The sequence below is a fragment of the Gigantopelta aegis genome, chromosome 9 (assembly GCF_016097555.1).
Source record: "Gigantopelta aegis isolate Gae_Host chromosome 9, Gae_host_genome, whole genome shotgun sequence".
NCBI lineage: Eukaryota > Metazoa > Mollusca > Gastropoda > Neomphalida > Peltospiridae > Gigantopelta > Gigantopelta aegis.
In genome coordinates, this window is record NC_054707.1 from 77945388 (window position 1) to 77969115 (window position 23728).

Consider the following 23728-nt stretch of genomic DNA (forward strand, 5'->3'; position numbering starts at 1 on the left):
ACAATTGCCATAGGTATCAAATTCTAAAGTTGAGCCATGTCTCACTTTCTTTTGTTTCCTAAATATTTAACTGTAAATCAGATAACATGTTAAGCAGCATTCTCAGTATGCAGTTAGTCGCACCGACTTGTAGCATGCAATTTTTCTGATCTACAAAAATCAGAACATATTTGGCTAAAGTCGTTCTGATTTGGGTGTTCTCACAGTACGGTTCGATTGCATGCGACAAGCCAGTGCTACTAATCACATAATAAGATTCTCACCTTTAAGTATTTTTTAGTGTTAATGTTACTGTTTATGTTTTTATGGCAGCTGGAATTTTGCAAGTTTTACTGAAACTACTGGATGAGTACAGACAACACATTTACATTGCACCCCGTGTTCTGCAGCAGGCTCTCAATTACATAAACCAGGGGTAAGCTAGCTTGGTTCGTCATCAGACAGTTCAAGCTTCTTTTCATTACAACAGGTTACCCTGCTGTTATCAAACGGGTGGGACGTAGCAAAGTGGTAAAGCTTGATGCACCGTCTGCGGACTCATTGGGCTATTTCTCATTTCAGCTAGTGGCATGTGTTATCCTGTCTATGGGATGGAGTATATAAAGGTTCTCTTGCTATTAATGGAGCAAGTTTCCTCTCTAAGACTGTCAGAATTACAAAAATTTGAACATTCAATAGCCAATAATTAATAAATCAATGTGCTCTAGTGGTGTTGTAAAACAAACTAACTTTAAGCTCTGGTTATCTAAGTCCGGTTAAGTAGTAAAAGTCGCAAGGAATTGAGCCCGTGCAATACTTGTTTATCTTGTTCATTGGAAAACATGTCCTGTGAAATCTTCATTTATATGACATGCATAATGTTTGTTATTAAGAATTGAAAATTTACTTATCACACCCAGCAGAATTCAAGTAACCCATATCATTTTGTATTATCAAGTAAATATGTAAAACTACACTTTAGCAAACAAGAGAACAATATGGTCAATCAGTTAATTTTCGGAGGCCTTTAAAGTCTGACCTTATGAATCCAGTTGACTAATGGTTTGTGTATTTGAGTAGCAGTTAACCAAAATTTTCATTCTGTTTTCAGAATCAGTCATGCATTCTCCTGGAAGTTCATAAAACCACACATGCAGGTAAACTTGTCTCTTGTTCATACAATTGGTCAAATTGAGGAACTGTTTTGCATTCTCCAATGGAAAAATACATTGTTTCAGTGCTATTACTGCCGATCATGCTGTTGACCACCACTTAAAATAATAATACTTGTATATAGTACTCTGTCGGCATAAGAAACATATGTTTTTCTCTCTTGGGCTTATTTCCAATACTCAAAATTCTTCTCTCTTTTAATACAAGTAATAACGGCTAGAGCTAAGGGAAGGGTACTACAGTAATATTGTGAGCTGTTTTTACTTTTGGGGGGGACGTAGCCCATTGGTAAAGCGCTTCATGTGAGGTTAGTTTGGGAACCACGCCCATTGATGGGCCCATTGGGCTATTTATCAATCTAGCCAGTGCACCGCAACTGGTATATCAAAGGCTGTGATATGTGCTAGCCTGTCTAAAAGATCCTTTGCTACTAATGAGAAATGTATCTGCTTATTGTAACCGGCCTCGGTGGCGTCGTGGCAGGCCATCAGTCTACAGGCTGGTAGGTACCGGGTTCGGATCCCAGTCGAGGCATGGGATTTTTAATTCAGATACCGACTCCAAACCCTGAGTGAGTGCTCAGCAAGGCTCAGTTGGTAGGTGTAAACCACTTGCACCGACCAGTAATCCATAACTGGTTCAACAAAGGCCATGGTTTGTGCTATCCTGCCTGTGGGAAGCACAAATAAAAGATCCCTTTCTGCCTGTCGTAAAAGAGTAGCCTATGTGGAGACAGCGGGTTTCCTCTCCAAATCTGTGTGGTCCTTAACCATATGTCTGACGCCATATAACCGTAAATAAAATGTGTTGAGTGCGTCGTTAAATAAAACATTTCTTTCTTTCTTTCCCTGCTTATTGTTGACGTGTGTTTCATTTGTTTTGCAGGACCTGATCCAACAGGTGATATTCCCATTGATGTGTCACAGTGAGGAGGACGATGAACTCTGGAACACCGACCCACATGAATATATCAGAGTTAAATATGGTACATTTGACAGCATACTCTGGGTTGTTGTTTTTTTGGAAAATTTTGTTCAATGTCGCATCACGATTCGCAACGCAAGTTTTAAAGACCGCTACACAATTTTAGAACCATAAACAGTGGTTGCTAATCAATGTTCAATTGACTAGAAATGTTGCTAAGCAAATTTTTTAAAACAAAATGTTCACTGTTGGTTGTTTTGGGGTTTGTTTTTAGGGTGGGGTGGAGATTGTGGTAGTGTTCGGGTTTTTTAAAAACTGAATAAAAGCGTTTTCTTTGTATGAATTATTGCTATGAACAATATTGATTGAAAGTAAAATATTTTCATATGCACACCTATGTGAGTTATTTTTCCTTAGTCACTTAAATAAAATGTCATACATAAACAGTTAACGGTAAAAAAACCACCTAAATTTATCAAGTGAGAACAACAGTAAATATGTGTATATATTATTTTATTTTATTTTTTAAATAACAGTTTCACCACAGATTTATTTGCCGCTTTACAGTTTAAAATTTGTTTTGTGTTCTCTGCTGTTCTTCAGATGTGTTTGAAGATTTCCTGTCGCCTGTAATGGCTGCTCAGATAGTGTTTTACTCTGCCGCCGCTAAGAGGAAAGAGGTTCTTAACAAGGCTATGGGTTTCTGCATGTCCATTCTTACCCAGCCGAATGTCGAACCCAGGCAGAAGGATGGAGCGATGCACATGATAGGAGCGGTTGCCGAGGTTCTCCTCAAGGTAAGACATCAAAAGCGGCTGTTCCCATTATGCGATTAGTCATACCAGCTTGTCGCATACAATCAAATCGTACTGTAAGAACACCTATATCAGAACAACAAGTCGTGATGGAGTTGTACCAATTAGAACAATGATTTTATTGCATTATCAGTTATTATATATTTTTAAATACCATTTAAAATAAACTTTTTGATTTTATTTTGTTTCATGAAAATCTTTATAAATATATATGTGCCATAATATATTTTCTTGAACCATGCTAAAAATAGGTTATTCATATATCGCCTTAGAAAAACGAACGTTTTGTTTAAAGGATTTTAGTTGATTTGTTTTGGGGTTGTTTTTGGTTTTTTAGCGTAAAATCTACAAAGATCAGGCAGAGATGATGTTGATAAACCATGTAATACCTGAATTCACCAGCCAGAATGGATACCTTCGAGCAAGAGTAAGTTCATAGCAGTTGTCCAAGCTTTCTTTGAGTTATCAAATGAATATTTACCAGTTACAAAGTAAACGTCAAATTGCCAATTCAGTATTCTCGCTGGGATTTAGGGGGTTGCTGCACTCCCCTCCCCCTTTTGCCTTGGCCTCCCTTCTTTATATTTCTGTACCCCTCTTTATTTTCCTGCATCCTACTATGGTTTACAGCATACAGCTCCTTATTTCAAAATTCACACTTTTTTCACTCCGAAAATAATTGATCAGTCTGCTCCCAGGTCATGAAAGTAAACTCAATTGACGAAAACGTCGATATTTGTAATTACTGTCTTTTTTTATTATTCCGTAATTTTTACTAAATGATTAGAAACCTTTAAGGATATCACGGCATAAAAAAACAACGGAATTGATAGTGTTCATCATTAAAATAATTTATCTTGGGTGCCAAATAATAATCCACCGCCTTGAAATGAAACTATTTTTTATTAGCTAGCGATGTCAATGCAATCAATTCATTTGAAGAAGATAGTAATAAAAAGAAAAGAAAAATGTTATCCCACATGGGGATCATTTTGGAAAATCTATTATCTTTTTAAAAATAGTAATGTTTTAAAACTGATCGGTTCACCAAAATGAATGCCAGTGAATGTCGAACTGACAATATCTTTGATTCAAGTCCGTAAAACATGAGTTGGCTTGTACATCATATTAACTTTTTTTTTTAATCAGATACTGAGGAGTTGTATAACAAGGGGTAGGTCTTTCCACAAAGTTGACTGACAATGATATACATGGTAACCAAGGTTTCCTCTTCTTTTTTTTGGTTTGTTGTTTTTGGGGTTGGGGGGGGGGGGGGGGGGGGGGGGTTGAAGGGTGAGGGATTTCACAGCCACCCCCTTTTGTTTTCACACGACGAGAACACTGCAATTGACATTTTCATGCATGAGTTTTTTCTTTTTTCAACCAGTGCACCACAGTTGTTCAAAGGCTGTGGTAGACGTGTTCCTGTCTGTGGAAAAGTGCATATAAAAGATCCTTTGTTACAAATGGAAAAATGTAGCGGGTTTTCTCCAATGACTACGAGTCAATTATTAAATGTTTGACATCCAATAGCGGATGATTAATTAATCAATGTGCTCTAATGGTGCCACTAAACAAAACAAGAAAACTTTTAACTTTTATATCCAGTATATAGCACCATGCATGCCAGAAATGTCATTTTGCTCTTTGATTCAGGCGTGTTGGGTGATCCGCTACTTCTGTGAATTGAAGTTCAAACAGGAGCGGAACCTGATCGTGGCCGTGGAGGCTGTGAAGGAGTGCCTGTGCAATGACAAAGACCTGCCCGTCCGAGTGGAGGCTGCCTTAGCACTTCAGATGCTCATCACCGAGCAGGAGAAAGGTAACAGTAAAGATCATCATTGTCCACATGGTTCAACATAACCAAGTTCATCAAAATATGAAGCACACGTCTAATAACAAGTGTCATGGCGTAATTTTGTGATTTGACTTCGTAACATGACGTTGCTTCCCCAGTCTCAGCTCAGACTTTGTATGTGAAATGTGACATCATTTCAAATAAGAGGCCCTTGTTATTCATAAAAACAATAATAGTATGGATAATAAAGAAATTATTACACTTGTGTGTATCTCATACTGATTTTACGAAACTTGTCAGGATTTGTGTATTATCCTCACTTTTGTTAGGGCAATACTAAAATCCTGACACTGGTTTCGTAAAATCAGTATGACACACATGCTCGTATAATAATCTCTATTCATTATGTAATTACTTTTCATCCATTCTCTCGCAGACGCGCACACACCATTTATTCCTGGTGAGGGCAATACTAAAATCCTGACACTGGTTTCGTAAAATCAGTATGACACACATGCTCGTATAATAATCTCTATTCATTATGTAATTGCTTTTCATCCATTCTCTCGCAGACGCGCACACACCATTTATTCCTGGTGATTTGTGAATATGAAATTATTCTTTTTGTCATTTTGGTGGTCTGTAAAAGATTTTGAATTTGTAAAGTCTGAACTGTATGTTTTTTTATGATGTTAATTTAGACTTTGTAAAGCCTGGAGTCTAGATATAGCATGTGGCCGGGGACCAGTTTCACAAAAACATCATAGGTGTGGTTTAACTATAAAAAGTAAACATTGTTTTGTGAAGTTGGCTTAATACGAAAGGTTTTTGTGAAATTTAAATACATATGTAAAAATGAAGTGGAAAATAAAAACACACTTACCTATAAGTAGATTGGATTTCTGCCAGAGGGTACAAAGTGTAAAATTAGTTACTCTAAAATTTTTGAAATTAATGGAAATTTGTTTTATGATATTTAGAAAAATTACTGTAAGATATAACTATCATTTAAAATTTGTCAGAGAAGATCAAAATGCAATTTAGCAATTTCAAAAGATTTAAACCCATAACCACCTATAATCCATCCCACAGGGAATGTATTTTTTCATACTATAGAATTTACTGCAAGTTATTTATTTCTGAACCGATTGTTTGTAACTTGGACCCAAAAATAGTATTTGTTATTTACTTTTATTTACTTTTCTTCATATGTCAAACCAAACCGAAATTATTTACAAAAAACATTTTTGTAGGAGGATGGGACGGACTGTAGATGGGGCACTTTTGATCTGTTTGTTTTTCTCCTACCACAAATTAATTTTCAGGCAGAAACCTGTTAGATCTTTGTCATGCATATGTTTCTAAGTGTTCTTGTTTTTATTGCAGCAAAAGTATACATACAACCATTTGTGAAACCAGTTGTTTTAGGTGAGTCATTCTCCCATGTTTGAAGCTGAATTTTTTGTGTGGAAATATTGGCAAAGGGTTTGTATCATGACAAGGTAATTAGTATGTGGTGATACCCTGACTGCTAGCATTTTGATGAAATTTAAAAGCTATCTTTATATCTGTTATATTCTTGTTACCACGGGACAGCGTGCAACACTCAGAAATGCAATTATTTAAAAATAAAAATGTCAAATAACTGTAAAAGTATGGGTACTTTAAATATTGCAGAAGCCGACCAAAAAAATGTTATCCTAATTTTTTAATTAATTTATTTTTATTTTTTATGACGACTTATTGTTTTAACAAGACAACTTCAGTTGCTATAACTGGAACAACAGAGGGAGTAATGAATCTCTGTAAACTACTATTTACAGAAAACTCATTTTATTTGTAATGATCTTAACCTTCTGACTACTGCAGGCGAGATAACTCGCCCGACGTCACGTCAGTCGATATACTGTACACTGTATACAGTGCATTCCCCAATTCATATTTCCCGCCGTTTTGCACACGACACTTACCGGAAACGGAAATATAATTAAAGAAAAAAGATTTTTTTTTCAAAATGGTGGTTTTTGTTTTGATTTTTTCAATTGAAAATACCTTGAAAGTTTGAGTTCAAAAAGTGGTTTTCGGCAAGTATTTTCGCTTGACAACAATGGCGGCACGTCGCGGTAATTTTCAGGGATCGATAGCTGATTGTAACAGCTAATTTGATAATAAATTTGATCGTTTTACCAACAACGAAAATTACCAAATATTGCAATATGAATCGTAGTTCGGGTTTAAAAAAAAATTCTGGTCAGAAAACCACTGTTATCGGGAATAATGGACATAAATACTGGACAGCTGGCCACAAATGCCCGTAAGTAAACGCAACATTTTCGATTTTTTGCCTAATTTTAATCACCATTAGCCGATCTAAAATAATAAAAATTACAAAAAAAGACACGAAAATAATACTTACCGATTCATATATGAACTTTATTTCATGTATTTATAAAACATTTAAGTGAATATATGCGAGTAAAAATTATAAACTTGTACCCACTCAACGTGATTTTTGTTAAAAATTAATCCAGTAGTCTAAAGGTTAATATAAACAAGTTTTTTTTCTTTCCAGAACTTTTACAAGTAATTCGAGAAACCGAGAATGATGACCTTACAGCAGTGATGCAGCGGATAGTATGCACTTACGTTGATGACGTTATTCCAATTGCAGTGGAAATGATGACTCATCTGGTAAGAGAATTTAATAGCATGTTTGTCAATGCGTCTTTGTTTACATATTTAGGGGCCGGACACAGCCCAGTGATAAAGTGCGCAGTTGGTCTGGGATTGATCCTCGTCAGTGGACCCATTGGGCTATTTCTCATACCAGCTTGTGCACCACGACTGGTATATCAACGGCCATGGTATATATCATCCTGTCTTTGGTATGTTGCATATAAAAGATCCCTTTCTACTAATTCATAGATGTAGCAGGTTTCCTCTCCAAGACTATATGTCAAACTTATCAAATGTTTGACATTCAATATCAATGTACTCTTTAGTGGTGTTATTTTAGCAAAACAAACTTTAACTTTACATATTTGGTTTGGATTTGGTTGGGGTTGGTGGGTGAAGTGATAAAATATGTTCATACTATATTCAGTCAGTGTACTCCGCGAAAAGCAAAAAAAAAGGGGGAGAAATTGATTTCTGGGGGGGGGGGGGGGGGAATCAATTGCTTGTTCTGTTCTCTGTGTGGTGTCGGTGCACCAGGCTAAGAGAGAGGAAGCGGAAGTGGTAGCTTCCGCGCATGTGTAGTCATTGTTATCTATGCATGGCGCACAATATTGACAGGAGCCTACAGTGTAAAAAGATATATCTTTTGACTAGCAATTTGAACGTTCTTGTCACCAAGAGATGTTTTGATGTAAAGAGTATGCCTCTCATTCTGTTGTTGGTTTGGGTATGTTTTGCTTTAAAAGATGTTTTTAATAATATGTACGTAATGTGTATGACAGGCATGCCTACACAAAATTGATTTACACTACACTTTTGTAGGAAGTGGTTTTCACTGTTTCAATGAATATGAGGTGGGAAGACAGAAGTAATGATCATTTGTTATTCATAATTAATGTTTTGGTTAAAAGCATGGATTTTTTCTCTCTTGAGATTAACTTAAAAAGCTGCTTCAGAATGCCTCTATAATCATGTAAGTTCAATAGCTTCAGGGGATGCTGCCCTCTCACCCCCACGAGGAGCTCTTCCCCTTGACCTCTATGCGGCCCCCCCCTGGACCCCTGGCACAATTTTCCTTGAAAACCATTTTGGATCACTACCATGCCTGGGTATTAAAAGGGAATAATAATTAGTCAAAATTATTTCTGATTGATTAAATTTTGAGTGTAAAAGATTACAGCTTTTGTTGAGACTTTACCAACAAAAAGAACAGCATTTCGGATATAGTTTCTTAAATATGTTCATTTATGTATACAAATTACACAGTAATTGTTACAGTGGTTGTGCATTAGTTGGATTTTTGTGTGTGTGAAAAAATATATATTTTTATTATAGCAATCTTGTTTGTTTTAGGCTCAAACCTTTGCACAAGTTCTGGATTCTGACACTGATGGTTCTGAAGAAAAATCTATAGTTGCCTTGGGTGTACTTAATACAATGGAAACATTACTCAGTGTTATGGAAGAAAATAAGGAGGTGAGTTATGGAAATATTAAATGTAGAATTTTATTCTTGTGATTTTGAGACACCGGTGTTGTCACAGTTGCATGATTTACTTGTTCTTGTATGCACCGATGTGTAGTTTTCAAATGCCACCTCACTTTAAATTTCAATTTTGCTGGCCTTAACATGTTTTCCTTATGTTCTTAAACTCGTTTTCTTACACACCCGTTGGTGAGAAAATCATTCGTTATTTATGATAACATACATTGGTGTATTATAGATTAAAGACATGTGACTGGCTACTCCTAGGTGATGACCGGCCACCAAGGCCCTACCATCCAATCAGACGCGATAGAAATGGATAGCTTTGTGATGTGTAGTTGGTGGTAAAGTGCTCACTTGCACTTGATGTGTGGTCGGTCTCTGGTCAATCCCCGTTGGTGAGCCCATTGGGCCATTTCTGATTCCAGTCAGTGCATCACAACTAGTATATCAAAGGCTGTGGTATGTGTAATCCTGTCTGTGAGATGGTGCATATAAAAGGCCCCTTGCTACTAATGGAAAAAAGCTGCGAGTTTTCTAAGACTATATGTCCAAATTACCATATGTTTGACATCTAATAGCCGATAATTAATAAAGCAATGTGCTCTAGTGGTGTCGTTAAACAAAACAGGCTTTAACTTTGTGACATATGAGCACAAGTGCCATAAATAAGTTTTACTTGGAAAAGACGTTTAACTTTGTTGCAAATTTTTTTTAATTTCTTTTTTAGTATATGAAAGAAATAGAATCCTGCATTCCGGTCCATTAGATACTAGTTATTTTACAACTCGTTTCATCCATTAGATACAATTTAAAACAACTCATAACATAAATGGTATTATAACAACAACTCATGTACATAGTGTTCATTATTTATGCAGTACTTTATATTGCCATGTATTAGCCGACTTTTGAAGTCTTGAAATACTTTCCAAAAGAAGAGTCGGCTTATACACGGAGGCAACAAATTGATTAGTAAAATTCTAATCGCAAACACTTCCGACCCAGACTTATAAATTTTGATCAGACCCTTACAGCCTTTCACAGCTTATGTAACAATAATTTGTGCACAGTATAAATAAAACACCCCATCATGCAGTATTATGTAGTTTTTTTGTTCTTTAATGCATTAATAGTTTGATGATGATGAATAATAAAAATTACTTGCTTTATTGTCATTTCAATGGTAAAAACATGACACCTCTGTCTATATCATTTTGTAAGCTCTTGATTGATTGGATCAAACGATTTTGTGTAAACATTAGCCATGGACCACAGTCGTAGAATCTTTTCTCTCGGAGTTGGGGAAAACAGGGATTAAACATGCCTTAATGAGTTTATTATTTGCTGTCCAGTGAATAATTAAATTACTTATGTGCAGTGATATGTTGTTACATCTTGAATTGTTTATTTTCTTGTTATGATTTATCACTGGTAAATTAGTTTTGCACGGCATGGATGACGTTAGCATTGCGATAATTATTACTGTGTCTAATAATTAAAGGGGAAGAAAATATAATGAAAAAGAAAAGCACAAGTCTATTTGTTGACAGTATTGTTGAAATCAATACAATGTATAACTGGACAAAAGATGACATTGGCTTATACACGAGACCGATGATTTTGTACTTGATATTTAGGGTCAAACTAAGAGGTTGGCTTATACAAGGAGTCGGCTAATACAGGGTAATATACGGTGTTTTGACTTTATTATTTTCATATATTTCCGATTTAATAACTAAAAGGCCATGTTTTCCTTTCAGATTATCATTCAGTTAGAAGGAATAGTTCTTACAGTCATAGGACATATACTTCAACAAAACATAATAGGTGAGTTGCATAGGAATACACTTGATTAATATTTTTTGTTGTACAAGTTTTTCTCCATTTTATAATATTTTACCTTTAGTTATTTTTATTATTAGATCCTCATTATGTACTGTGGGTGAGATGTAGCCCAGTGGTAAAGCACTTACTTGATGCACGGTTGGTTTTGGATCGATCCCCGTCATTGGGCTGCTATTTCTGGCTCCAGCCAGTGCACCACGACTGGTCCATCAAAGGCCATGGTATGTGCTATCCTGTCTGTGGGATGGTGCATATAAAAGATGCCTTGCTGCTAATCAAAAAGAGTAGTGCATGAAGTGGCTGCAGTGGGTTTACTCCCTCAATATCTGTGTGGTGCTTAACCATATGTCTGATGCCATATAACCGTAAATAAAATGTGTTGAGTGCATCGTCAAATAAATCATTTCCTTCCTTCATTATGTACTATTTCTTGTTGAGTATTTGTAAGTCTCACAAAGTAAACTTTTTTTCCCCCTCTTTGTTTAAATAAATTGTAGAATCTATCTATGAATATTGCAATAATATTGTCTTTTCACTGTGCAGACTTCTATGAGGAGGTTTTATCTCTGATCTACAGTCTGACGAGTTCACAGGTGTCACACCACATGTGGGAGGTGCTGGGCATGATCTACCAGATGTTCCAGAAGGATGGAATTGACTATTTTACAGGTACCGTTATGCCAGTCTCCTTAAACGTTTTAAATTATAGGATTTAAAATATATGTTTTAATTTCAATGTTTTTTTTTATATAATCATGTTTGTTTGGGGGTGGGTGGGGGGGGGGTGGGGTGTGTGTGTAATAGAGCTGGGTGGTATACCATATACTGTAGATCCTAAAATCAATGCGATCATAATATTAATGCGAGGTCGTGTTATTTGCATTAATAATATGACACATTTATTTTTATGTGTTCAACATTACTTTAAAAAACAAAAAACACCAAAGATTAAAATTTTAATATATATATATATATATATATATATATATATATATATATATATATATATATATACTACTCAAAAGAATTTAAGGGTCAGACGATATTTTCGACATTATTTTCTGAATGTCAATTATATTAGCTAAACCATAATGTCACGCATGGTATTGTTCCATTTTGACGAAAGTGGGTCTAAGCAACCCATAAATGAATTAAAATCCACTGTCATTGACTAGTTCTAATGGCGAAAACATGCTTACATTTGCACGTAAATTAGGGCGAAAGCGAAAGGTCTGCTAAGTGCCCATAACTTGCTTTTTCACAAAGCACTTCATTTGCACGCTTTGCATGTGTATTCCATGTTCCCAATGCTGAATTTCCATATAATTGGAGCTTGCGTTCGTGTACGGTGCACACTCCAAATTCGACAATGGTACAACGTCAACTGACTATCGAAGATCGAGGAAGGGCTATTGCTTGGCTTCAGGATGGCAATTACGCAAAGAAATGTTGCTCTGAGATTTGGTGTCAGTCAGAGTGTCGTTGGCCGACTGTGGCAACGGTACCAAGCAACGAATTCTGTTCGAAATTGTCCACGTTCGGGAAGACCCCGAAGCACTACAAATAGAGAGGACCACTACATCACCAATATGGCTCTACGTCAACGCACAACCACTGCACGCCGATTACGTGACAATCTGCGGACTGCGACTGGAACTCGAGTGTCTGATCAAACCGTACGCAATCGTCTGAGAGCCAATAATCTACGCTGCCGTCTCCAGGCTGTTCGACCACCACTCTTACCACGTCACAGAACGGCCAGACGTCACTGGTGCACACTTCATCTGCGGTGGCAACGTGTTCAGTGGGGTCGAGTGATGTTCACTGATGAGTCCAGGTTTAGTCTCCAATTCAATGACGGTCGGGTTCGTGTCTACAGACGTCCTGGGGAGCGCTTCGCTGATGTTAAAGTTAGACAACGTCACCGGTTCGGTGGTGGCAGCGTCATGGTGTGGGGCGGCATCTCTATCCACCACAGGACCCCCCTCTATGTGGTGGATGGCAATCTGAATGGAATCCGCTATATATATATATATATATATATATATATATATATATATATATATATATATATATATATATATATAAAACACAACTGGAAAACAATTCATCATAGGCGAGACAGACTAATAGTCCAATACTCCAGCAAGATGCCAGCCATGTGTGACAATTGCAGAGTCTTTGGTCTTTGTTTTTACTGTTCAAGTTTGCTGTAACTTTGTCGGCATACCATTTTGTGAATGTTGTTTCATTGTGACTTTGAAATCGCCGTTCACAGATAAGTAAGATAAAGTTGTAATAGTATAAGTATGTAATGTTTAGCCAGATTTAGGTAACTATACACGTTGTGTAAATTTTAGCAAAAATATGCTTTGAGTTAATCTCCCCCAAAACACTAGGAACTAAACAGGATAATTGATGTGTACACAGACATGTTAATGAGTTGATCTCATTGAAGACAACTGTAACTGATTTAACTGAAGGGTACACCGACGTGTATTGTTAGAAAAGTAATATTTCAAAGGGAGGCCACTCACATTAATTTCATGACGCATTTTAGTCTGCCCACCGTCGATCGCATTCAATTAGGGATGCATTTATTTCAGGATCTACAATATACTGTTTGGTAGAGGTGGGCGGTATTGAAATTTGAGGTTCGGTATCGATATCGGTATTTTTGGGGTGATTTTCCTTGGTATCGGTACGGTATTCGGTATTGACACGATACCGTTATCAAGCGCTATTTTTGGTATACTCGGCTTTAAATGTATGCCTATGTTATGGCTCACCCGCTAATTTCATCTAAATACAATTAAATTCCATACACAAGGCTCTCGTCTGATTTATACTAATCCATTTAGCGTTCGTCTGATATATTATTAGTGCTTTCCTGAAAATATTTTTCAATACCAAAATTTCGGTATTTTGAAATTTGCTCGGTACGGTAAATCGGTATTGACGTAATACCGATACCAAACAGTACATACGGTATACCGCCCAACTCTACTGTTTGGTATACTATCAGTATAGTGTTATAGCCGATGTATTTTTTATGCTGGGGTGTCCTTAAATATTCATTTATCCATTCAGTATTTTGTCAGTACTGTACTGAGCAAATCTCAAAATACCTGTATTGGAAAATATTCCCACCATTGTTATTCTATTTACATGTTTCTACATAATATATTGGCAGTAATTGAAACACAAGTATTGATGGTTTGGCATAGACCTTAATATATTTTAGAATTATATTTTTTAATCATTAAAATTTATGTTGTACACTATTTCAGACATGATGCCAGCACTTCATAACTACATCACTGTTGATACAGATGCTTTCCTTGCAAACCCACAGTACATTCAAACCATTTATGAAATGTGCAAGACAGTAAGCCTTTTATGTTTTTTAAATGAATGTTGTAAGTAGCTTGTTTTGCCAAATGTTAAACATTTACAATAGGTAGGCATTGTTTAAACTTTTTTTTAAAGACTGAGATATTTTATATTAAGATATATGTAGCAACAGAGCAAGGTTTAATTTAATATATTTAAATTTGGCGATACGATTAATATATATGTACTTATGTGATATAAAGCAAAATAATTAAACACCATGAAAAACAGTCAGTCTTTTAAATGAGAATTTTTTAATATTTATATGTCGAGTTTGACATCCAACAATAAAATAAGTGTTTAAAGAAATTAACAGTAAAGTGATTGTCACATGAATAAGCATGTATGTATGAATGCCCACAAACGACTGACTGGTCAAATGTTGGAAATTAATATGCTGGTATCAAATAAATGTTCAAACACACATAAGCATATTTCCATGTGTGCACAACTATTCACCCACCATGCGTTCATGGTCTTCTGCATCTCTTCATACCCAGTTCTCACTGTATTACACTCCGTTACATTGAATTGGCTTTCAGAGTATGTAATGGTACTAGTCTTTGGACATATTCTTCGTAGAAATATTTCCTTTCTGTTTCAATATTTTCTGGATTTTCAAAATATGGCTGACTATGGTAAACATCAAAATGAATGCAATTTAATTCTTAATTGAAAGTTGTTTAAAACTTTAAAAAAAAACTAATTTAAAAATCCACTTGTTGAAGTCAATTTAGATTGTCGGTAATTGATGTAAATATGTTTGTTTCAAATATACATAAAGAAAAAAAGGATATTAACTATTGAACGTAATATTAGCCATTTGTGTGGGACTAGATCCCAGTGAATACGATAGTATGTACATGGTCCTTAAAATTCAGATCTTAATTAATGCTTATGTTTGTAGGTTTTGACGTCTGATGTTGGAGAAGACCCAGAATGCCATGCTGCTAAACTCCTAGAAGTTATCTTGTTACAGTGTATCGGGAAAGTGGATGCAGTAAGAGAAACTGTTAAATACAGGACTTGAACTTAAGAACTTTTCTCCCACAGCAATTTTTGAAAGAATTGCCATGTATGAAACAGTCCACTAACAGCAATTTTGAGCCTGCCTATGGCATTTTTTTTTAAAAGTGACATTTGCAGTAAATAAACATAACTGAAAGGTTATTTTGCTGTATGTAGACATATTTTAAATGTGCAAATGTTAAATATGGGCAGATAATGTACACCAGGTATATATATTTTACCATTGTTGAAGAGGTTTGCTGACTGCAAAAAAGTGCCATCGTTGATGCTCCCTACCTACAGCAATTTATATCTCAATGACTGCAGTTGACATCGGTGCCATCGTTAAGTTCGAACCCTGAAATGTACACACATACACAGTGAATAAAAAGTTTGGTTTAGAGGTTTTTTTATACAATATTTTAAAAGAGACCATGAAAAACATTCAGTTTGAGGGAATTTCAGTTTTCATTGGGTCATGTTTTGAGAGGTGTCATCTACAGTTTACTATGAACAGCTCAGATATAAAATAGCCATCAGTATATCATTTAATCTTATGGAAATTGATCAAAGTCGGGTGATAATCACAATAATAGTACTCCTTTATCTGTCATACCAGAATTGGTTTAGCAGCTGGTTAAATATTAATTTCTTTTCAACATCACCTGTCCTCAAAACTAGTGCATATTCCCTATGGTTAGTAGACATCCCAACAGCCAATGGGATGGCCTAAATTCTTCTACTGAATGTTCGGACCAGTCTACTAACCGTAGGGAATATGCACTAGTTTTGAGGACAGGTGATGTATCTATAAAAGAGAAAACACTCCAAGTTTTCTCCATAGTTGAGTTGCTTCTTATTAAAACATACTATATGAAGATGATGGTGGTTTTTATTTGCTGCAAATGTATATTTACGATATTTACTTTTTCAGGTCGTTCCGTCATTTGTGGAGTTGGTTTTGCAGCGGTTGACACGTGAAGTGCAGACATCTGAATTGAGAACTATGTGCCTACAAGTTGTGATAGCTGCCCTCTACTATAACACACACCTGTTGCTGGATACCTTAACCAAGATATCCATGCCCAATGTGCAGGGCTCCATTGCAGCGCAGTTCTTTAAACAGTGGATACATGATTGTGACTGCTTTTTAGGGTAAATGTGAATTTCTTTTCTACTTGGCCTAACCTCATGCAATATGTTAGTAGACTGGGGCGTAATTCACTAAACTTGCAACTTTGCGATCTCGCAGTGCAATGCTAAAAGACTTGCAAAGAGGATGCTTTGTTGTTTAGCAGACCCTGAGAGACCTTTGTGAATTAGCCCCTGGTCTGAACATCCCAACAGCCAATGGCATGGCTTAAAATCTTTCAATAAGACCTCTGCTTCCTATTTTGGTCACGTGATTGAAGCTTCCTTCTTTCTTATTCTCTGTTACGGCCTGGAGACCTTTTGTTTACTTCTATTTAATCTAAGCCATTGTGGTTTTTTCAGTTGGTTTAGTTGAGTGGGATTTTTTTTGTGTGTGTGGATTAGTTTCTACCACATTTGTTCTAGCTTATTGTAGCTCTGTTTACTTTCATTTCTATTAAGTGTTATCCAAGTTTTATTCAATTTATTTCTTTTGAAAACATTTATGTGGTAGTCTATACATAAGACTCCTTGTCTACAACTATTCCTCCAAGTGAATAAATGTATTGCAGATTATATCATAATGTTAAAATAATTAGTGTAATTACATCCATGCAACCTTTATAGACTTACTTCCTCAAGATGCAAGTTATTGATATAATTCAGAATAAATGGTAGCGAATTCCATATCTTTTGATTGTGTTTTTTTCTCGTTCCAACCAGTGTACCACAACTGGTCTACGGCCATGGTATGTGCTGTCGTGTCTGTGGGAAAGGTGCATATGAACGATCCCTTGCTGCTAGTGGAAAAATGTAGAGGGTTTCCTTTAATGACTATGAGTCAGAATTACCAAATGTTTAGCATCCAATAGCTGATGATTAATTAATCAATGTGTTCTAGTGGTGTCGTTGAACAAAATAAACTCACTTTTTTTAAAAATATCTTTTCTCCTCTGCTGACAAAACATGCTTAAAAGAAAAATCTAGTGGAAGTTTCCTAGATGTCCTAACACTGAGGAGTATGTATGATTGTAATCTTGCAGATATAATTTCTTTTATTTCAGATTGCATGACAGAAAAGTGTGTGTTCTCGGTCTGTGTTCACTTATTAACATGCCTCATACAAGACCAGCAGAAATTGCTGAGCTTAGTACCCAGCTTATTCCAGCCTCATTGTTACTGTTCCAGGGTTTAAAACGAGCCTATGCAAGTAAGATTTCAACTTTATACGTGGAATTTTGATAAAATTGGAGTATGTTTTTAAATAGACCTTTTGAAGTAATTTATACTAGAATCCTCCAGATAGTTCTACCCTGTTTCTGTCTTTGTTCTTTGATAAGGGGTGAGGCGTAGCCCAGTGGTACAGTGCTCGCTTGATGCACAATCTGTTTGGGATTGATCCCTGTCAATGGGCCCATTGCGATATTTCTCGCTCCAGCCAGTGCACCACGACTGGTATATCAAAGGCCGTGGTATGTACTACCCTGTCTGGGATGGTGCATATAAAAGATCCCTTGCTGCAAATCGAAGAGAGTAGCCCATGAAGTGGCGACAGTGGGTTTCCTCTCTCAATATCTGTGTGGTCCTTAACCATTTGTCTGACGCCATATAACCGTAAATAAAATGTGTTAAATAAAACATTTCTTTCTTTATTTTTGTTCTTTGATAAATTTTTAACATTCAATATGTTTTAAGAGCTCGTAAAACCATTTAAGATTATTTGGGCAATAGCATTGTCATCATTGTTATGCTAATTACTTGGCAGAAACAGGCACAGCCATCAACTACATTTAATATTACTGCTCAAAACTGTCAACTGTTATTTTCCCAACAAATATATCTTTTAAAAAATAGAAAGAAGTTAATTACTTTTCTGACACAAGTCAATGCTCATCTAGGTTGTGCCTGGCACTTAGCTTGACTGCATAATGATGTGAGTTATTTGCCTTTAATAATTATTTAGGTCGTGCAAATGAAGATGAAGAATCATCGGATGAAGAGGAAATAGATGAAGAAAACGAAACGGGTAAAACGATTATGTGGCAAAGGTTCCTACAGTGTCTGCTAGAATGGATGTATGTAGATCAGAAAAAGAATTGCTAAAAATACATGTTTAAATGTTACATTTATTATGATTATTTTATTATCAGCCTAGAATATTAAATATGCATGAACATAATACAGTTAAAACAAGTTGAAATGTTCAATTAATTGTGGATATTTTATTATCAGCCTAGAATATTTCAAAATGTGTTCTCGGACTATTGTGTGCAGTACTTTCTGTACACAATAGAATGTTTATATTTATTAAATAACAAAAGACAAAAATACCAGTACTGTGAAAAACATTGCTTTAAACTCAAAATGTTAGTAATGGCAATGGTATTGACAGTGAGTTACTAAATTCACACGGAACAAACCATTGATATATAGAGGATAATAAACAAGTTCCCAGTTATTATCAAATTTATATCCCGAGTGAAATAATTTTCACTTGTCACAAGGTTTAGCGAGTGACAAATGAAAATTATTTCACGAGGGACATAAATTTGATATAACTGGTACCGAGTTTGTTATTCGATTTATTACCCTAGGTATTTGGGGTTTTTAAAAGCCTTTATTTTCAATGTAGTCTACAACGGCTGCACGTCCATGTATATAGAAACGACGTTAACTACTTTGCTGTTCTGGGTATTGCTTTAACTTTGTATTTTATTCACGATTCATGGATAATTTTCAAAGCCCAAAGTTATATATATTCTGTAAAGAATATCTATAATAAATTGCATTAAACAACCATTTTATTACAAGTTTAACACTGAAACCAGAAAGACATAAACACAAACTCTTTAAACTATGTGACGTCATTGTGTGTGCTTTACCAAATCGTGATAACGTCATATTTAGTACCGACAAGGTGATTGGTTTGTTGGCGTCAAATCGTCCAATAGTAGTGTACTTTAAACCAATGCATGAGAAATTATTATTTTTATTTTCCCCGTTAAGAGTGCCTGCTGAATTAAAACAACACATGGTCTGAGCTTTCATCAGATATCACTGCTAAAACAACGTGCTTGTGTTTTTTATAATATAGTTCGTCAGCCGAGGTCGCAGTACTGTTTACACACAAATTTAGTCATCGTTAACCACTCACAGTACTTTTATGCAATACATTGTATATTTTCAGTAATTAACAAAATGGTATTTTTATTTGTGTACTGATAATACAAGATATTACTAATTAACTTCTTTCTATTTTTTTTTTCTTTTTTGTTTTCAGAGGTTCTAGATAGTGATGAAGATGAGATTGATGATGAAGGACTGCAATATTTAGAAAAGTTAGAAAAAGCGGCAAGTATTGTTTTAAAAACATTTATCAAGGGAGTATTTCGTAAGGGTTTCGACCTCCAATACCCTCCCCCTGCACATGCACCCAATCTCTCAGATTATATGTCAAAATTACCAAATGTTAGACATCCAACAGCAGATGGATAGGATATGTTTTATTTAACAACGCACTCAACACGTTTTATTTACGGTTGTATGGGGTCGGATGATTATTAAATCAATATGCTTTATCTTTGATGTTAAACAACCCCAAAACACACACACACGCACACACCCCAACTTTACCCATTCCAAACAAAATAATATTTTTTTGAATTTGTCGATTTTAAGACGTAAAATTAAGAAGTGAAAACGTTCATTGTCTACTTTAGTATATTTTATTTTAAAAATATATACGTGATTAATTTGTTACTATTATACAAACTAAACTTTGAAAGTTCTACTAACACACTATAAAATATCAATTCTGAAATAGGAAGGTACGACTGTCGATACAGCTATGACTACAGCGCAAGATTTCTTTTTTAAGTTTTTGAGACAAACCCTACAATTTGAAATCGACAAACGCACGTGTTAAATGAAACTGACAACAGGCTGTCATTTGTGCTTTGCCGAGCTATGGCAAATCAAGCGACGAATCAAGCGTATACATTTGACGATATCCGTTCATAGTGAACACACACGACTTTTTTAAAAGTGCATTTCAGCTTGTATTTCACATTTGTACATGATGTTATATAAGAATTTTTTCTTATTTTTTAGGAATTTATCGATGTATAAAAGTCACAAATGGTATAAAATCGCGTAGCATAGCGAAGCAATTTTATACTACATTTGTGACTTATACATCGATAAATTCCTAAAAAAGGAGAAACAATTCTTATAATTACAAACAGTACAAGAAGTGTACCTTAAAACACTCAAAAATAATTTCTTTCGTTCTTACCATCAGCCATGTTCTGTAAATAAGCGTAGGAATACATGTATACATACTATTGGATGTTTTGGGGTGTTTTTTTTTTAACAGAATAAAAACAAATAAAAAATATATTGTAAAAAAATTTTTTATATAACATGAATATCTCATCCAGTTTCCCTATTTTTTTAATCGAAAAAACGGGTCACTTCCTTGTTCTATTTTTAAAACGATCCCCGAACTGGGTCATTGGGCTTCTCGCCCATCCAGCTAAAAATAGTTCCAGTCGATCTTGGTCTTCCGTGATGACGTATTTTTATGAGGTTTATGGAAGGATAACGCTTGGTTTTTTAGTGACGTCAGCCAAACAGAATATAGTAAATCGTATAAATTCGGAAAGTTTGTAATTATAATATGGTAACCAGATAATGTAACTTTAAAAACATTATGGCTTTGGTTTTATTTTTAGTGTGGGGCAGTAGATGACCCAGTGGTAAATTGTTTGCTTGATGCGTGGTCGGTTTAGGATTGATCCATGTATGTGAGCCCATTGGGTTATTACTTGTTCCAACCAGTGTCCACAACTGGTGTATACTATCCTGTCTGGGATGGTGTATATAAGAGATCTCTTGCTGCTAATCAAAAAGAGTAGTCCATCATTCAGTGGCCTTAATAAAGGGTCCCAGATATGAATAAATTGTGTTACTTTTTACAATTCCATCAGACATTGGGACCCTGGTGAAAAATCCTTTATGTCCCATCCTGTTTGCTGTTAATGGAAAACACTAGCCCATGGCGTGATGGCAGCAGGTTTCCTCATTTTATTTCTGTGGTTCTTTTCATCTGTTTGATGCCATATAACGGAAATTAAAATGTGTCATTAAATATTGAACTTTCTTCCTTCATTTTTTGTTAATTGAGCATATTAATACATATTTGTGATCTACCTAGGCGAATGAGGACGACAGCGATGCTGAATATACAGATGATGGTGCTGAAGAGACAGCTTTAGAAAGTTACCAGACTCCACTGGATGAAGAGAAATGTCCTGTTGACGAATACGTCATTTTCAAAACCATCCTTGAAAGTAAGTCACCAACATGTTATTGAGGTTATGTCATGAGGCTTTATTAACAAAAGCTGTTAACTTTTTGCAGTTGCCAACTGTTTAACTTATATTGCAGTGTATTTGAGTAGATAAATAGCAATGGCTATATACTAGCTTTTAAATGAAAAGCAAAACAAGTAGATAATCATTTCTAGTCAACTGAGAATAGATTAGCAACCTGTTTAATGTTTTAAAATTAAGTAGCGATCTCTGAAACTTGTGTAGCTAGTCGTAACACGATTCTGAACAAAATGTTCCCCGATATATATATGGTCGGTAGTCTCAAAGTGACTGTTTTACTTGTCGTTTGTCATGTAGGACTTTTTTTATCATTTGCTTGTAACATATTTTAATCTGTCTGGAAATTCTTTGCTGGATGTTATAACTAACCATATAAGGTACTTCAGAACGTTTTTTTTCAAAGTCTAAACCTAACCCTAACCGTAATGTTTGAATTGAATAAACGTTTGGGATCCAGTATTTTACATTGCAGCAGGAATATCTTTGACCTGAAACGTCTCATCACATAGAGCTGCACTTGTAACATGGTCAGTAGACTGATCATTGGCAGAAGGATAAATTGACAGTGGTTTAAAAAAGCCATTTTTAATATTAATCTGCTTTTGTTTTTAACAGTTTTTACTTTGGATATGTAGCTTGTATGTTACTATATAAAAAATGAGGTGCATATGTGGCATATTAATTGCAAACATACAGGAGGTTTTTTTTTACTTGGCATATGGCTTGTATGTTACTGAGAATAAAGCTGCTGCTGCTTCTTATGTCACTGAGAAACGGCATACAGTGGAACCTGTATATAATGGTCACTCGAGGGACCTCGCAAAAGTGGCCATTAACAACAGGTGGCTATTATATACAGGTAAAGGAAAAAACATACAGAGCTGCCAACTGCTACCCATTGGTCGTAGTTTGCTACGCTTAGTTGACGTTTGCTACACTCATGCCCAAATTGCTACGCTCGGTTGAAAAAAATCCAGTACGATACGCTAATGAAAACAAGTAATAACTTTTGCAACAGATAAACATAACTGGATGATTAGTGTATTTGGCTAAAGTTTCTACTAACGAATTATGTTTTATTTGGCAAACGTATACGTTTCATCTTTATCACCAATTATAGGTCTACAGTTGAGTACAGTTGAAAAGCAGACGATTTCTAGCAATTATACAAAAAATTGGATGTAATCTTGGAATATAGTAACTAAAAACTGAATTCCTCATTTCTCTGGTTTTTCCTTTTATTTCTATTTTATTCAAACATATAAAAGTATAATTTGCAGATTATAAACCATTGTAAAACAGTTATAGTAAGATGCATTCAATAACAGACGTGTAGTTTTACTGTAGGCCGACCCCAGTGTCATGTACTATGTTACGCTTGCATGCCGTGAATATAGAACGTATGCCAGTTACGAATAGAGTAATTTTAATTTGAACTTGAAATAAGAATATAAGCGTTCAAATTTAGTACTGATCACATCATTGCACAACAGTTAATTTTGGGTTTATTGCATTTTGATGTTGTTTTAAAAACAAAATTCTGGTCATTCATAATCTTGTTCAAATCGCCCGATTTATTTGACAGCATTCGTTAATTTCGGGTATGTCCGTATCTCTTAACCGACGACAAGCAGTATCTATGCTAAAAATAGCATGACCCCGTCTTTTGCGGTTACTATGATGTAGTTATTAATTTTGGTGGGTTTTTTTTGGCTGTTTATGACATTCGGCCATGCTACGCTCAAATAGCATTTGCTACGCTCAGCTTGTCATGAATGCTACTCTCACTTGTGGCTAGGGGTTGGCGGCGCTGAACATATAAAATAATTTACTTTCAAAACCCCACTAACTTGTGGATATTCATAAAAAAATCTATTGCAATTTGTTCTATGTTAAGCCATTTTTGACAAATGTCTACTGGACTATATATCTGTCAGTGTTGACAAGTCTAATATATATGTAAGTTCAATGCAAGCCTTCCTTCAACCAATAACAAGTCTTCTTGTAATTTAAATGACCACCATATCGTAAGATGTAAATACGATTAACTTTATATTGTTACGGCGCAGGTCAATACATGTGTGTGTGTGTATATATATATATAT

At 35.3% G+C, this 23728-nt stretch overlaps 1 protein-coding gene across 1 annotated transcript in view; it reads left to right on the plus strand.

Moving 5' to 3' along the window:
• The window catches only part of LOC121381124 (importin-7-like), a 42430-nt gene that overhangs the window by 16407 nt on the left and 2295 nt on the right, over positions 1–23728 (plus strand). Inside the window, exons 9-26 of the mRNA XM_041510255.1 lie at positions 313–415; positions 1091–1136; positions 2038–2137; positions 2680–2873; positions 3229–3318; positions 4548–4713; positions 6076–6117; positions 7262–7380; positions 8719–8841; positions 10614–10680; positions 11242–11367; positions 13989–14086; positions 14999–15091; positions 16034–16254; positions 17295–17440; positions 18194–18256; positions 19511–19581; positions 21446–21581. Coding sequence (XP_041366189.1) covers positions 313–415; positions 1091–1136; positions 2038–2137; positions 2680–2873; positions 3229–3318; positions 4548–4713; positions 6076–6117; positions 7262–7380; positions 8719–8841; positions 10614–10680; positions 11242–11367; positions 13989–14086; positions 14999–15091; positions 16034–16254; positions 17295–17440; positions 18194–18256; positions 19511–19581; positions 21446–21581 — 2004 coding nt within the window. The remainder of the gene's footprint in view (positions 1–312; positions 416–1090; positions 1137–2037; positions 2138–2679; positions 2874–3228; positions 3319–4547; positions 4714–6075; positions 6118–7261; positions 7381–8718; positions 8842–10613; positions 10681–11241; positions 11368–13988; positions 14087–14998; positions 15092–16033; positions 16255–17294; positions 17441–18193; positions 18257–19510; positions 19582–21445; positions 21582–23728) is intronic.